The 14,655-nt window shown below is 49.5% G+C and overlaps 1 protein-coding gene across 1 annotated transcript; it reads right to left on the bottom strand.

The window, feature by feature from the left end:
* Window positions 1-4,251: 4,251 nt before the first annotated feature.
* Window positions 4,252-14,613, bottom strand: dyrk3 (dual specificity tyrosine phosphorylation regulated kinase 3). Its single transcript, XM_066703287.1, has 3 exons — window positions 13,564-14,613; window positions 11,523-11,638; window positions 4,252-9,613 (listed from the first exon to the last, which is right to left on the bottom strand). Exons 1-3 carry the CDS (start codon window positions 13,604-13,606, stop codon window positions 8,036-8,038), a joined length of 1,737 nt encoding a protein of 578 aa, XP_066559384.1. The 5' UTR covers window positions 13,607-14,613; the 3' UTR covers window positions 4,252-8,035.
* Window positions 14,614-14,655: the final 42 nt, after the last annotated feature.

Raw genomic sequence — 14,655 nt, 5'->3', positions numbered from 1 at the left:
AATGTTTCTTTGAGAATAAATAAATAAATGAAGCCATGTAAACAAAGTAGGCCAGTGGAAGACCGTGTGCGCACCAGGACAAATCTGGGAAGAATCCGTTAAATATATTTAACTCATCTATTCCACAGCCAACACGGGGTTGTCTTCCAGACAGTAACGTGGGTAATGTGCTATTTCAGACCTGTCTATATCCAGGATAATCGTGCCTAAACAGTCAGGAAAGATGTAGCAGAGGACAACAGGGCTGTGGAGAAGAAAAGCATAAATAAGATGCCTCATCCAAAAAAAAGCTAACAAGGCAGCTGTGCTCTTATTTCCACCCCCAGGTTATCAGCATTTACTTCTAAAAGGAGATATGAAATGCCTCGGGCGTTGTTCTGGAATGCGAGACGTCAGCAGCAGAATGCAGGGGCAGATCGTTTAAACTACTGCCCCACCTTTTAATAAGCTGCCAGGAGGATCACGCCTGTGGGCAGCATTCTCCTCTCAGGCAGGGCTGCGTTTCTGCTCCCACTGCCATCCCCTGAGCTTTGTGCCGCACACGTCTACAAATCTGGGGGCATGGGCTTGGGGGGCCAACTGTCACTACGCAGACTTTGCACCTTTTTAAAACTATCCCACTTGCAAGGTACTACTGTTGTTGCCACATGTTAAAAACAGTTTTGTCTTCAATCTTCCTCCGATCGTGTGCATTATGTTTAGAAAAATGGAGTGTAATTAGTGTGTCATCAGGTTTGATGCACCGGATATGAATACCAAAAATGGCATCTTCTGCTCCGGCAAATTAGAATAGAAGAAGTAGTTTAACCAGCAAAGTCCTTCCTTCCCGATGTGTAAATTCCTCTAACGTATTCCCAGTGACAGCAGACGGCAGGTTTCAACCTAGGAATGACTCATCGATGCTCTGCTTGTGACACCTTCCCAAACCACACAGGAAACAGCTGCTGGCAAACTGTGAATCAGCCAATCAGATTGGATCCCCGATGGGCATTGCCCAGAAATAAAGCCCACAGTTTCCCCCAGCAACCATTTATTTGTGTGTGTATGTATTTGGGGAGATAGCTGACACAGTGTTGGGGGTTCTGTAAAAATGATGGTTCTGTCAAAATTAAATCAAAGAAGACAATGGTCTTCTTAGTTTCTTTCTTTCATTTATGTATCTTTGGATAGAAACCAATAGAAAGTGAGCAAAGTTTATTATTCAAATCATCCAGACATTGGTTTACTGAAGTTCAGGTGCCCAAACTGTCATCGGATGAAGTGTTTCGACACAAGAAAGGCTCTGTGTGATGCAATGACGACAGAACATCGATTTGACCAATAGTACATTATATTTTATGCCTTTTGTTTTAGTGCTTTAGTGCACTCAAAGTGTTTTGAAAATTCGCCACAGAGTATATATTTTTCTGCATTATATTCCAGTAACGAGAACAGATTTCCAGTTATCATGAGCTGGGTTCCTCACTGTTTTAGAGAAGCGTCCACCATGTTGTTTTTTGGTCTTCAAGCGTATTAGAATTCCCAGAATGCCTTGCGTAATTGACTAAGACCAGTGTAAGGATACAACCATTTTAGTAGGACTTGTAATTATACTAAGATGAAGCCTATGTTTTTGCAACCTGACCCAGTAAAACCCAGGAGACCCCGTACTCAGTAGCAGCCCTGAACTGATGTATTGTCCATTGTCTCCTACTCTCGAAGACGATCCATGTTCTGACAGGACTCCACTTTACCGGTACACAGAAAAGGAACAAACCCACAAAGCAGCTGCAGCAGCAGGTTGTCGACAGACCTGTCTTGAAGGCAAACTCGAAGTGCCCACTGAAAGCTATTTTGAACCGCAACAGGTTTTTCCACTTTGTGAGAAAACTGTCTGAAGACAAAGAAACCAGGGGAGGGGGAAGAAAAAATAAATAAAACAAATCAAGCTGCACTGCCACCACACTGCACACCTGACAGACCAGTATTTTCCATTTTCTCTTTGCCTCTCTTCACCGTTTCCACACAGATGCCTGTAACAGGGTTCTGTATTTGTTAAACGACTATGACGGCACATCTCCTTTAATTTGGCCTTGAAATTCACTGTGCGATAGTGAACCGGATGCTCTTCGTCTACAATAACACTCCCGGGACATGGGGGTTCCCAGCCCGAATCTACACAGGCTGCGGAGAGTCCTGTGGTCTACCCACACGGCTCGAGACTTAATCCCCAGTAAGACCTTCAGATGGGAGGCCGCTTCTGCCAATTCTCCCCGTGGCGCTAAATCCTTCGAACGCCTCGAAGGTAACTGCAGGATACGCGCTCACCGTGCTCTTTTCTGTTAATGACATCCATCTAATCCCCTTCACCCAGCTCTGATGTAGGCATTTTCAATTTCATGTTACATAATGAAATCTGTCACAGCAAATGCGGTTACGGCAGGTAAACGGGTCCTAATCCGAGGGGTATTTGCAGCACATGGGAATGAGCTGGTGGCCTTCTTTGTTCCCCCCATGGCAGTCTGCCACCCAGAAAGGATGCATCAGTGACTGTACATGGTGGCACTGTGGTGTTTAAATCACGAAATCGAGTTCAGGAAGATGCTTCGACTTGTGGAGGGAGTCTTCGGGGGAAACATCAACATTAGGTCAGGATTTCCTACCATGAAAGGCGCTTCTCCATAACTTCTACAATCTCACATGGATGAATCTCTTTCATCACTTCAACTCTCCCCCAAAACATAACTTTGGTCTCCCTATTGCAAACTCACACAGCCACAATCCAAATCCTTTAAACAGATCTGCCACGGCATCAAGCCCTCTTTCACAGTAGAGCCGGCCCCTGGGGAGCAGACGGCCCCGGTGCAGAGGTGTGAGCGTGGCGGCGAGCCAGTGGGCCGCGCACCACTTCAGACGCGACGAAGTGTCAGAATGCGGGGAGCCGGAGGGGAACGAGGCGCCAGGGCCGTGCGGACGCTTTTCAGGATTTCGCACTTTATTATTCCTTCCACGAAAACACAGGCGATAAAACAAAGAGAACGGAGGCCTGGCTGCCGTGGGACAGAGCTCCACACAGCTGGCCCCCTGCTGACAGACTGATATTTGGAGCAGGCCCAGGACGGGCTCATGCTAGAGCTCACTGGCGCACTTCTCAACAAACACTTATAACTCTGTAAAGAGCAGCGAAGTCTGCATAATAGTCTCCCCTGTTGACAGCCAGCGCTCACAGGAGAGGAGGGCCTGGACGCCGTCTCTCCGCCCTCGTTCACGGAGATCCCCTATCAGGACCAAACCAGTTCTTCCACATTTTTCCTGCTCTTCACTTCACGTTCAGTTGCTTCACCTGGCTAACCTCCAGACTGAAATCCTCGCTGATTCATGAAGAGGCCGCTGGTAAACATTTGCATTTCAGTCTTTTTAACAACTGGTTGAACTTGTAAGAAGAGGGTTGTCATGTTGTCACAACTGCTACTTGATCAAGAGCATCACTGTGTTGCAGAAACTGAGCTTTTTAACTTGATGGCGAAATAATAAAAATAATGTGGTTCCTGCTATTTCAGCGCAGGGGAACTGTAGAAACCAGTGGCAGAGAGAGAGAGAGAGAGAGTGGCGGATGTCTCCCTAAAATAGACCACTCTAAAAATTGAATAACAGAATCCACATGAAAGAGATTAAAACAGTCGCCTGTCACAAGAGTGGTCGCCACAGAAGCATAATATGATTACTACGTCCCCAGTAATGTACAAATCCATTACAGCATGGTGGTAGGGGGTGTTCCAAAAAGAATGCGGTACTTAAAAATAAATAAAAAATACAAGACTGAGTTAAGCATGGGACACTGACAGACATCAAATTGTGGCTTTATCTTCTAAATAAAAGTCAGGCTTCATAAAGGCAAACCTTAATCTGTGAAAACAAGTCCTGCTTTAATAGAAATAATTTGCATAATCCTGTGAAACGACTCCCGTCTCTGTCCCGTTCTCACACCAGAGGAGGCAGGCTGTTCCAGATTATGGCGGACGCTGCGATTCTGCTTTCCCAGAAGCCCATTCAAACATGTTGTATTTATAGTGTAACACTCAGCCAGCAAAACCCAGAGAAGTCGTTTCAACACACAGCAATGAATTCGTTTGAAGTCAACACGTACTGCAGACGTCGGGAGGGGGGGGGTAGCAGTTTCTCAGTTAGTATCATAGCTTGAATCATTCCCATCACTTGTCTCTCTAGACATTTTTGATGGCACTGCAGTTTACAAAGGAGCCAACAAGAACGTTTCAGTTAATAGTTATTTATTTTTCTTTACAAAAAAAGATAAAAACTAATACAAGCTTGCTTGGTTACTTTTACAGTCCTCTTAGATAGATATACAACTTGCCAATATCTTTTCACACTCTTTTCACACGCAAGATTCACATGCTATTAAACAGTAGCCAACCTCCTAAAACATTCAGCAAACGGAAGAGAAATACAGCATTTAGGCCTACATATATTTTGTTTTCTTCAGTTAAAACTATACACAAGTTGTGTGTATATATAGGTGTGTGTGTGTATATATATATATATATATATATATATATATATATATATATATAAAACAACTAATCGGGTCTATAAAACAAAAAGTAGAAAATCCTGAACACTGAGAACAAAATGTACAAGTGGCCCATGCTGTAATATAAAACCCAAAGTGTCAAATAGAAGGCACAAGGCCAGAAAGCCCTGAGTGCAGAGATGTGCACTGCAAGAGATAGGAGCGATTGTGTGGTGGAGTTTCCTGTGAAATATTTATGAGCGATAGGGTGTAGACCACAGCTGTGCATAGAGGGGACCTCGTGCTGTACAAGAACTCGTCCTTCAAGATCTGACCGTACTGGAGAGAGCTGCTTGGGTGGGGGAAGGCATTGAACAGGACACAAACGTCCGAGACCGGTGGGGCGGTCTTCAACTTCACCCCACGCCTCAAACGAGGATGCACAAGAACAGCGCGCTCTTAAAAACTAGACCGAACTCATCCACAGACTCGGGAGGGTTTTACTCCGGGCCCAATGCCAAACACGCTCCACAGCAGCTGCTGGAAAGCCACCTGCACTCGTCCCTGGAGGACTGCGAATCCCAGAATGGATGGGTTTCTTAAGAAAACCCTTTAGATTGCGAAATAGGGGTCTTCCACAGTCCACCCAGACCGCCCTTGTGATCCATTCAGCGTGATCATGACACTTCTTTGACTCCAGTTCGCAGTTGGGGTCACTGAAGGCACCCTAAATCAGCCACTTCACTCCAAACTGAAAATCAAGTGACACAGACTTGCACGGTGGCTAGACAGTTTTCAAAGGGTGCTATCCGTGAGCTCTCTGGACTCGCACAACCCGTTCACTAAGCTACAAATTGGTCGGTTTAAGACGTGTCGGAAGGAGCCACATTTGGTCACACTTCAAACAATCAGCTTGAGTGAGATATCGGGGGGGGTGCACAGAAGCATGGTTTTAGTTTCTGCTTTGAAACCAATGGTGGCCAGCCGACACACCGCCGCCATAATTGGGTGGCCTGTAACAAGATGTACATGTCTGCCTACCAGTAAACACAGTCCCCCACCCCATCCCCGTCCAATTAGGTAATCTAGAGAACTTACGAAATAAACAAACGAGCCCAGGCTGACCTTTATTCTGAGCCCAAATAAATTCTCTCACGGTTCATGGTTTTAAATTGTGTCATTGAACGAGATAAACTGAAATGACCATCTCCAATTACAGGTCTGCGCTTGGCACCTCTCAATTAAAGGTCGTTGGCTCGTGTTCGAGGAGCCTTGCAGCCGAGGGAAATATTTGCGTTTTAATTACAAGGCTCATCGAGGAAGAATTGGAGGCTCTGCGTTCATCAAGCCGAGAGTAAAACTTGGATCTTTTTCAGCCTCTCGCTTCGGAAAGTTTTACAGCAGTCCTCACAGGAGGAACGTTTCTGTCGTTGGCGGACAGGTTTGTGAGGATTGAGGCGGGAATTCAAAGTATTCCTAAAATTTCAATACTTTCTCAGTACGTCAAAGCCTTTTAGTTTCCACTCTGTGCAGTGATTACAATGTGATACAAATATGGATGTAGAGCAAAATCACAACCAGTTTTGATAAAAAGAAATAAAGCAACATTTTAAAGATTTCTTTTAATGTAAAAAACGCTCCCTACTCTGGCTACAGTTAAGTGTGAGAGACTCGGCACATTAATTCACTCAAGCTTTGTTAAGATGCTCTGCCTTAGAAAAATGAGTTGGAGGTTTTTGTCTCGCACTGAAGAGCCAACATGTCTCGTTCACATGAAACTGCCGTCACATCTCTGGAGCAGTAGATGTACAGTCCGTGTGTCAGTATGAGCCGTGTACATTCCCCAGCAAAAAAACTAAGTGTGATATCATTTCGTAATGGATCTGGAGTCAGCAAATCATTTTTTTTTTGGAGTAAAAATAGGTCACCACAATCCACAGTCCCAGACTGCAGAACACACACTTACAGAAAGCATCCGTGCATTTTCACAGAAGCAAATCTTACAAAACAACCTTCAAATATTTCAAGGACACGAGTGTGTGTGTGGGGGGGGGTGGGAGGAAGCAAAAAATAATAGTACGTCACAGTGATTCTTATTCACAGAGTGGTGGAATAAGGTCTATGAGCGAGGAGCAAAAAGAGGAGAAACAGATGTTCAGATGCGCTGGAGATCTGAGAGCAGGCCCGGTAAACAAGCCCGATGGCTGGAACGGCCGATTGCCTTCGATCTCAGCCCTGTGACTCCGCCTGACCGGATAGGCAGCGATGGGAATTCAGCACCGTGGCGGAAAAACAAAACGCCCCATCCTCTCCTGAACCCTCAACTCACACTGGGATCATGTTGGCGAATGGAGTGAGCCAGCTTTACCAGTACGTGAAACATGACCAACGCTTTTAAAATAGCAACCAAAACAGCAGCACGTCGACCTACAACGCCTGCAAAGCAGCCGGCTCTTCCACACCGCGCCCTGCCCCCCCGCCACGCGGCCAGGGATCGGCACGAATGCAGCCGGCTGTAACGCAGCAGCATATCCCTACCTCCCGCATCCCAGGACCGACTTCCCCAAATCTCACTCCACGCAGTGCCCAGCATGCATCTCTTCACGGGCCTCCTCTAAACTTCTCTGACAGGGGCAAAGGTCACCTGGCTTCCTGCAGCTTGAAAACATTACAAATGTAGATAAAATGAACAACCAAAAAAAAAAAGCCCCCTGCATCAATTCCTTCAGTTTTTTATTTCAGCTGGGAATCATTTAGGTCCTGATTTCTCCCATCGGTCGTGACACAATATTGACAAAGAACTACCATGTAAAAGGTGTCGGTGAAGAGTTATTGCTTGGTGTCGACATCTAGAAATGTTCATATTGCAGATATTTTGCTGAAGATCACTCAACCTAAGGATGTTTCCGGTGCCCAATGAAAGTACTGTGAACGTCATCGTTAAGCTTCATCTCTCCATCGTAAGAAAGGGCTCGAACGTCCGCGCACACGTTCAGATCTCAGAGTATCAAACGCTATCTAAAAACAGACATCGTCCAGGATGCTTAAATTACAGGTGCTATTTACAACAGCATTGCCTTCTGTAGCACTTGAAATAAAATGATTAAAAATACCTCAGCCCTTAGTACTTCTCAGACACACAGACCCGTCGAAAGAGTGCGACGTTGCGCCTGTGTTCAATAAAAACACTGATTGGGAGGGAGCCGCAGGAGAGAGTGAGGGGAGGAGGAGAGGAGGCGGAGACGGGGACAGTAAGAACCTGCTCTCTCTCTCTCCCTCCTCCTCTCTTTCCTTCAATTCTTCTACTGCAGATGGAACACAGAAGAGAAGAAAAAAAAAAAAAGTGCTTAAAAACTTTTTTTTTTTTTTCCCAAAAGACTACTCTGTATAAAATATTCCTATCATGTTACGCTGTTTGAACCGCTTGGCTAAATTAATTATAAAATTAATAAGAACACCTTAAAAAAATTAGTAAAAACAACAAGAAGCACCTGACTAGAACCAGTCCATTACGGGCCACGAGTCCTAGGACACCAGTTTGGGCAGCACGGTGCGCAGCGGTATACTGCTGCCCGAGTCCCCCAAAATGTTGGTCCGCAGTTTGTTGTTGGCTGCCCCGATCGGCGGGGGCAGCTTGGAAATAATGCCCGGGAAGGACGTGCCATGGTCCGTAATCCTCTTGGGCACCAGGCTCCTCTCCCCGGTGATGGGCTTGGGCAGGCGCTTGTACAGCCAGGGGTGCCTCAGCGCCTGGGCCGGGGTGATACGGCTGGTGGGGTCCCAGTCCAGGCACTTCTTCAGGAAGTCGGTGAACGTGGGGTCGTCGCAGCCCTTGAGCGCCGTCGCCCACTCCTTGCTGGCCGGCGGGCCCCTCATCTTGCCCCGCCGCGAGCGGCTGCCGTTCAAGACCACAGAGCCGTTGCCCAGCGTGCTGGCGGTGCAGTAGCGCGGGTGGCCCTTGGAGTTGACGAAGTTCTTGGCGCGCTTGGACTGCTCCAGCAGCTTCGGCGGAGGCGCGCCCAGCAGCTCCATCATGCAGGCCAGTTGGTCGCCCTCGTCCTCGCCGGGGAACAACGGGTAGCCGGTCAGCAGCTCGGCCAGGATGCAGCCGAAACTCCACATGTCGATGGGCATGCCGTAGCGCGAGCCCAGGATGACCTCGGGCGCCCGGTAGAAGCGCGACTGGATGTAGGTGTAGACGCGCTGGTGCTCGAAGCAGCTGGAGCCGAAGTCGATGACCTTGATGCCGCTGCGGCCCTGCTGCTTGAGTAGGATGTTCTCGGGCTTCAGGTCACAGTGGATAATCTTGTTGCGGTGCAGCGCCTCCAGGCACTGCAGGATGGAGTGAGCGAACTTGCGCACCAGCGGCAGGCTGAAGCCCTGGAACTTGTTCCTCTTGATGAGCTCGTACAGGTTCATGCTAAGCAGCTCAAAGGTCATGCAGATGTGGTTGCGGAAGGTGAAGTTCTCCAGCATGTGTACCACGTTCATGCCCCCCATCTTGTCCTGCTTCCTCAGGTGCTCCAGGATGCGGATCTCCTCGGCCGCCTGCCGGTGGAAGCGCTTCTCATTGCGCACCATCTTCAGCGCCAGCTGCTGGTGCGTCTTGTGGTCATAGACCTTGGCCACCTGGCCGAAGCTGCCCTTGCCGATGACCTTGAGGAACTCGTAGCGGTAGGCCAGGTGGTCGTGGGGCACATGGATGTAGCCGCCCTGGTCGTCGTCGAAGCCCCCGTTGTTGGAGCCCCCCGCCACAGCCGTCCGCTTCTTGGCGTTTGGTCCCACGAAGTAGATCTCAGGGTAGTTGTAGATCTCCTGCTGCTCCAGGGAGGTCAGCTGCTGGCGGTGCTGTTTGAGGGCCTGCTCCGGGGTCAGGGGGCCCGGCTTCGAGGACTTGCCATCGCCGGACTTGGCCGAGCCGCTGCTGTCCACGCTCCGCTCCTTGGACAGGGCCGGCAGGGGCTTGGCAGACGCGTGGGAGCCGTTGTGCTGCGCCACGCCGTTGGGCTTCCTGTTGGAGTCCTGGTACAGGTGCTTGACCGTCACCTGCCCGCCGCGGCTGCCCAGCGGGTGGTTGTCCTTCATGGTGGTCTTGCTTCCACCCTACAAACAGACAACAGACTAATTAGTAAAATATGGGAAAACAAACAACGCTGTCACGGTTTCAGCTGCACATCACAAGGTTTGTACAAAGAGTATTGCTGCAACAGCTTTCAAACTGAGGTTTCTGGTGGGTTGTTTATGCAAGAGATTCCCCTGCAAACGCTAAAATGAAATGGGTTACTAGGTTCAATTTATTTATTTTTAAAGGATGCGTTTTCAAAAAATGCTCCTGGCACAGAACCGAATCAGCTTGGCACCACACTCTGGGATCAGGCTCGCCTTCTTCCTCCTGCACACGCCTCACATGTGAGAGAGCAGGGGAACACAAAGACAAAGCACTGAGTAACACGGCCCCGGGAGGGGGGGGATGGGCCGCGCGAGAGCCAGAAATAGCGCAGGAGCAAAGAAATCAGAGAGACGGCAGCGCGAGGAGAGGTGGCAAAAGATGAAGCTCACACTCCTCTACAAGAGAGAGAAAGGAAGAAAAAAAATCACGAAGTATGTGTCAGCCCTGCCCCCCCCCAGAGACTCGAATAGCAGCTGAGCAGTGAGGCAGGCCATAAATAGAACTGAATATGCAGAGTAATAGAAGATAAGTCCTGGAATACCTCGGAGATTAGCCAGATAAATCAGCTGTCTGGTTCGAGGCATCAGCGGCCTATTATGCGCTCGGCCCAGATGAGGAATTTCTTTTCATGGATGAAATATACATGGAGGCGCAGAATTAACATATAAATGAATGGAAGTGTCGCTTCCTGCGGAAAAAAGGCGCTCAGACGGAACACGCGAGTCGTGGCTTCGGCGCCCGTGTGAACCGGGTGAAAAAGGGAGAGATGAAACGGGTCAACACCGAGCGGCAGCCTGTGATGACAGCGCCCTGTAGGAACTCGTTCCCTCTCTCCCACCGGAGGGGTTGATCATCAAACAGCTGCAGAATATCATTTCGTGGCCATGTGATTAGTTTAAGGGACTACAGTTTTGTTTATTTCTTTCCCCAATGTCCATAAAAGAGACCATTAATCCGCAGGCATAAGGTATGTGCTGGCAGTTTCCACACGGCCGGCTCCAAACCGCTTCACACCGGGGGATTGGTTGGCAGCACTCATGGGATTCTGGGTTCATCCGAGTCTTTCCAATAAAACAAACACACAAACAATGCTCCCATCACACCAGCCTTGTAGAAGCACAGTGAAATATGACAAGGGTGCTCAACAATACAAAGATATACAAATAAAAACAAGAATTAAAAAATAAAACGGCATTTGCATTCCACAACGCCTTCACGAGGGGGGTGCCAAGCTTATAGCGACGCCGGTCCTTTTATTGACTCTCTATGGAATGAATCCTCCTATTAAACGATCATTTATTACCATTAAAACAGTTTCATCACCCTTGTAAATAAAATAAGAGGAACTGACACCCTGCACGGCCCCATGTCTCCAGCGACTGCTGAAGAATGCCTGTCTACTCCATTAGGCTCTCCGAGCGCCGGACCTGAGCGAGCCGGGAACACTCGTGCGTCTGCGGCTCTGGGCACGCGTCAGAAATGCGTGCTGTCCTACATACGTATGCTCACACGCCTGAGCATGCCTGCACTGGCAACAGGGGCGGCAACACAGTGCTTTTAATTTATTCTGCTGTGCGAAGGGAAATAACGGACAATGAACGTCAACGTGTCAGTGCTACAAAAAAAGCTACACCAAGATATCAGACAGCTGTGCTTTAGTGGGGAAAAGGTACCCAAAAACCAGGTAAAGTGAGAAGTCTTGTTGTGGAGTATAGAGAGGCTAGTCCTCATGCTGGGAAGGCGCAATCCATCAGTCTTTACCAATCAAAACCAATCAATATCGATCGCCTTGCAGCACTGCATACATGTGTTCCCTCTCCGCACACTCTACGGGACTCTTACCGTGTGTTTAGGCAGCGGGGGCAGGGAGGAGGGGCTGTGGCCGTGGGAGTCCGGGTCTTCGTTTCCAACCGGGTCCGTCCTCATGTAGGAGTCGTACAGGCCGTCGCCGTGCCGGGCTGTGAAACCAAAACAGAGAGGACGACTCAAACCTCTGCGTTAACACCCTGGGCTCACGAGGCACTAGCCTGGGGAAATCCGAGCAGGAACTTGCTGGCAGTGACGACAGCTTCCCAACTGACACGTTGGTCAACGTCCTGTTGGGCAACTGCTGCCTGTCCCCCCCAGTACAACCCAGCTGCCAGCAAGACTGACTACTGGAGGGGGGAATCCTTCAGGGAGACACAGGACGTGATAAACGACAGGTACATCCTGTTCATCTTGTACATCCTACCGTTTACAAAAACAAAACGATCTGGTGTGTAATACATATTCTAGCAGCTCTATCATAAGCTGTTACAATGTGAAGATGCTGGCAGCTTCCAGGGTAGATATTTGTTCCTGGACCTCTGAAGTCTCCTAAGATTGTGGGACAGTTTCACTTGGGAGGAAACGTGCAAATGAACCAACTACAGGATACTGGCCTTGACATTCACACACCTCCTCACGTTTCTACAGTTTAAATTAAGAGATCTTGTATCCAAAATCATTTCAGTGACTTAAAAATCCCAGGAGGAGACAACTAGTATTGCCCAAAATATAGAAAAAGGCCTAGCACACTTTATAAAGCAGATTAAAAATAAGGTTTTATTCAATGCATGTTTTTAAAGTTTGTTGAGAAGTGGTCACTTCAATTGGGTACTGTGTGAAATATGTAGCTCTTTCAATGATATTCATTCAACTGCACAAATATCTCAGTCTAATAGGTAATCAATAACTCGTCCTTGAGCAAACCAGGCTTATTTTCTGCTGCATGAAATGGTTTCAGAGAACATGTGCTTTCCTCTCCCTTAGTTTGTTTGCATCTTTATTTGTTCTGTTCTATGCAAGATTGCACCGATGACTTACTGAAAAGGCTCATGCTGATCAGATGAAAGTGAAGAACTAAAAGTGTGACGCCATGTCGACAATTACGACGTCACGATTCCACTGTCGGTTTAGGATGACGTCACGTAACCCACAGCATTGTCAACGTTAAAAATAATAAATCTTCAACAGCTCCGACTATTTTGTTTGTGTGTCCAATTAAACGCGCAATATGCCGAAAATGTGCCATGCCGATTCCTGCCAAATGCACAGTAACAGCTGGTACAGGCAGGGTAAAGTGTTGCTACTGCCAGCTGCTGCGGAGCATAAGGTCTAACCTTGAGGAGCCAACTTGAGTCCCAGAAGACAGCTGCCCCCGGACCGGCCAACACGGGCCACATCTCGAGTAACCCGCACTTCCCAGGCATCGGAAAAGCGCAGAGAAAACCGAGATGATCTGGCGTTTGTGTTGTTCGTTGGCTGGCATGTGTCTGTGGCATTCCCTTATGAGAAAGTAGCAAACTAAAAGTATACTAGTAGTAGCATAGAAATAGTATCCCAGTAACCCTGTGTCAATACAAGATTAATTCCAGATCCAAATAAGATTACATGAGTAACTCAGACCGCGGAGGGCTGTGTCAATATAACTACAGTCAGACAGATATCCTAATCTGTAAGAAAACACACAACCAGGGCGATAACGAGTAAGAGACAGTAAAATATAACCGGCTACACAACGGTCTTGCAAGTGCAGTTGTATTTCATTCCACTGTATACATCTTTGAGCCTAAAAAACTATAGTCTGGCAGGAGGGAAGTTGTTTTGTTGAACACATCTTATTAAAGCCGATTTCAAGGCACCATTGCGATTGCATCTTGCGTGCAAAGGGAGCTACACTACAGCTGTACAGCATCCATCCACGGCCGGAGGAGACGGACACAGCCTCGGACCCAGACGTGTCACGCAACTGCACCGACACCGGCACAGACGATGCGCTGGAAACGCCGGGGTACAGGCGCACCGCACACCCTGAAGACGGGATCGGGTTCGGGGTGCAAACGTTATTCGGCGCCGGTACCTGCGGTGATGGGTCCCTCGGGCTTCCTGCTCAAGAGCATCATGTTTGCAGACAGCAGGGGAGGAGGAGCCGATCATCCACCGGCAGGCCGAGGAGGACACGGGCGAGCGCTGAGGCTGTCCCGCCTGAAGAGGGTCCGAGAGCCCGGGGTTAAGACCGAGCGGCGCCGGCTCTCATGCCCGCGGTGCTCCGGGGGGATACAGGTGACACACAGTAGATGCTGTATCTAATCAGACACTTAATGACAACTCCAGCTGTACTCAGTCTCTACGCACAGCAGCGGACAGTCAAATCCTCTGACCCGAGCAATGCGTGAATACGAGCCGCGTCTCCGGTATCAGGAGTCTGCTGCAGCGCAGGGGGACACGGGATCCGGTCGGCCGCCCCTCCGGGACACAGCCTGGCCGCTTGTGCGTGAAGACGGCGGGACTGGCGAGGCGCTGGAACCGGTTCAAACGGCCGGAGCGGCGAGCTTTTGTGACTTTAAAGGAAATGTCTGCCGCCCAGGGTGCCGAGTGAGAGCGCAACGCCGCGGCTCCGTGCTCTCTCTCCGGGGAGAGGAAGTGTCTCTGCACCCCCCCTGCAACCCGATCAAAACTTCCCGGGACGAGCGCTGCGCTTCCCGTCCACTGCCGCGGCACACGTCCACGCCGTCCTCTCCGCACGCATCTGCCGGACAACAACGACCGAGCCGGGCGGCCGGGGCAGCATCCCCGCAGAGCCGGGCGTGCGGGCTGCGCTGGGACGGGGCGAGGGTCGCGTTTGCCTCGCTTTCCTGGATGCAGCCCCGAGGGGTTGTCCTCTTCCGGACAGAGCGGGGGCTCCGCTGCCGTGGAGGAGCGAGGGAAAGCGGCGGCGGTGTTTGTTTCACGACGTATCAGGAGAATCGCCCATCCGGCAACCGGCCCTCAGCCACAGGCGCGACGGTCAGATCTCCGTGCGGCGCTTGAACGCGGCTCCTCCGGGTGTCGGTGCTCGGCCTCCCTGCGCTCCGGCGGCTGGTTGCTAAGAGTCTGCTGGCTGCTCGGCGCGGCGTCACCAGCCCGGAGCCGGAGGGGTGACTCGTCCACAGGGCGTGGCGTAACCGCCGCC

This window comes from Amia ocellicauda, chromosome 5 (genome assembly GCF_036373705.1).
Source record: "Amia ocellicauda isolate fAmiCal2 chromosome 5, fAmiCal2.hap1, whole genome shotgun sequence".
Classification (NCBI taxonomy): Eukaryota; Metazoa; Chordata; class Actinopteri; order Amiiformes; family Amiidae; genus Amia; species Amia ocellicauda.
This window is presented reverse-complemented; position numbering and strand designations above follow the sequence as displayed.

What these genes read in the sequence shown, in the direction of transcription:
- dyrk3 (XM_066703287.1), bottom strand. Translation starts at nt 13,606, where the DNA reads ATGATGCTCTTGAGCAGGAAGCCCGAGGGACCCATCACCGCAG. An exon ending in CGAGGGACCCATCACCGCAG is followed by an intron (nt 11,639 to 13,563) that starts GTACCGGCGCCG and finishes TTGGTTTCACAG; the next exon opens with CCCGGCACGGCGACGGCCTG. An exon ending in CCCCGCTGCCTAAACACACG is followed by an intron (nt 9,614 to 11,522) that starts GTAAGAGTCCCG and finishes GTCTGTTTGTAG; the next exon opens with GGTGGAAGCAAGACCACCAT.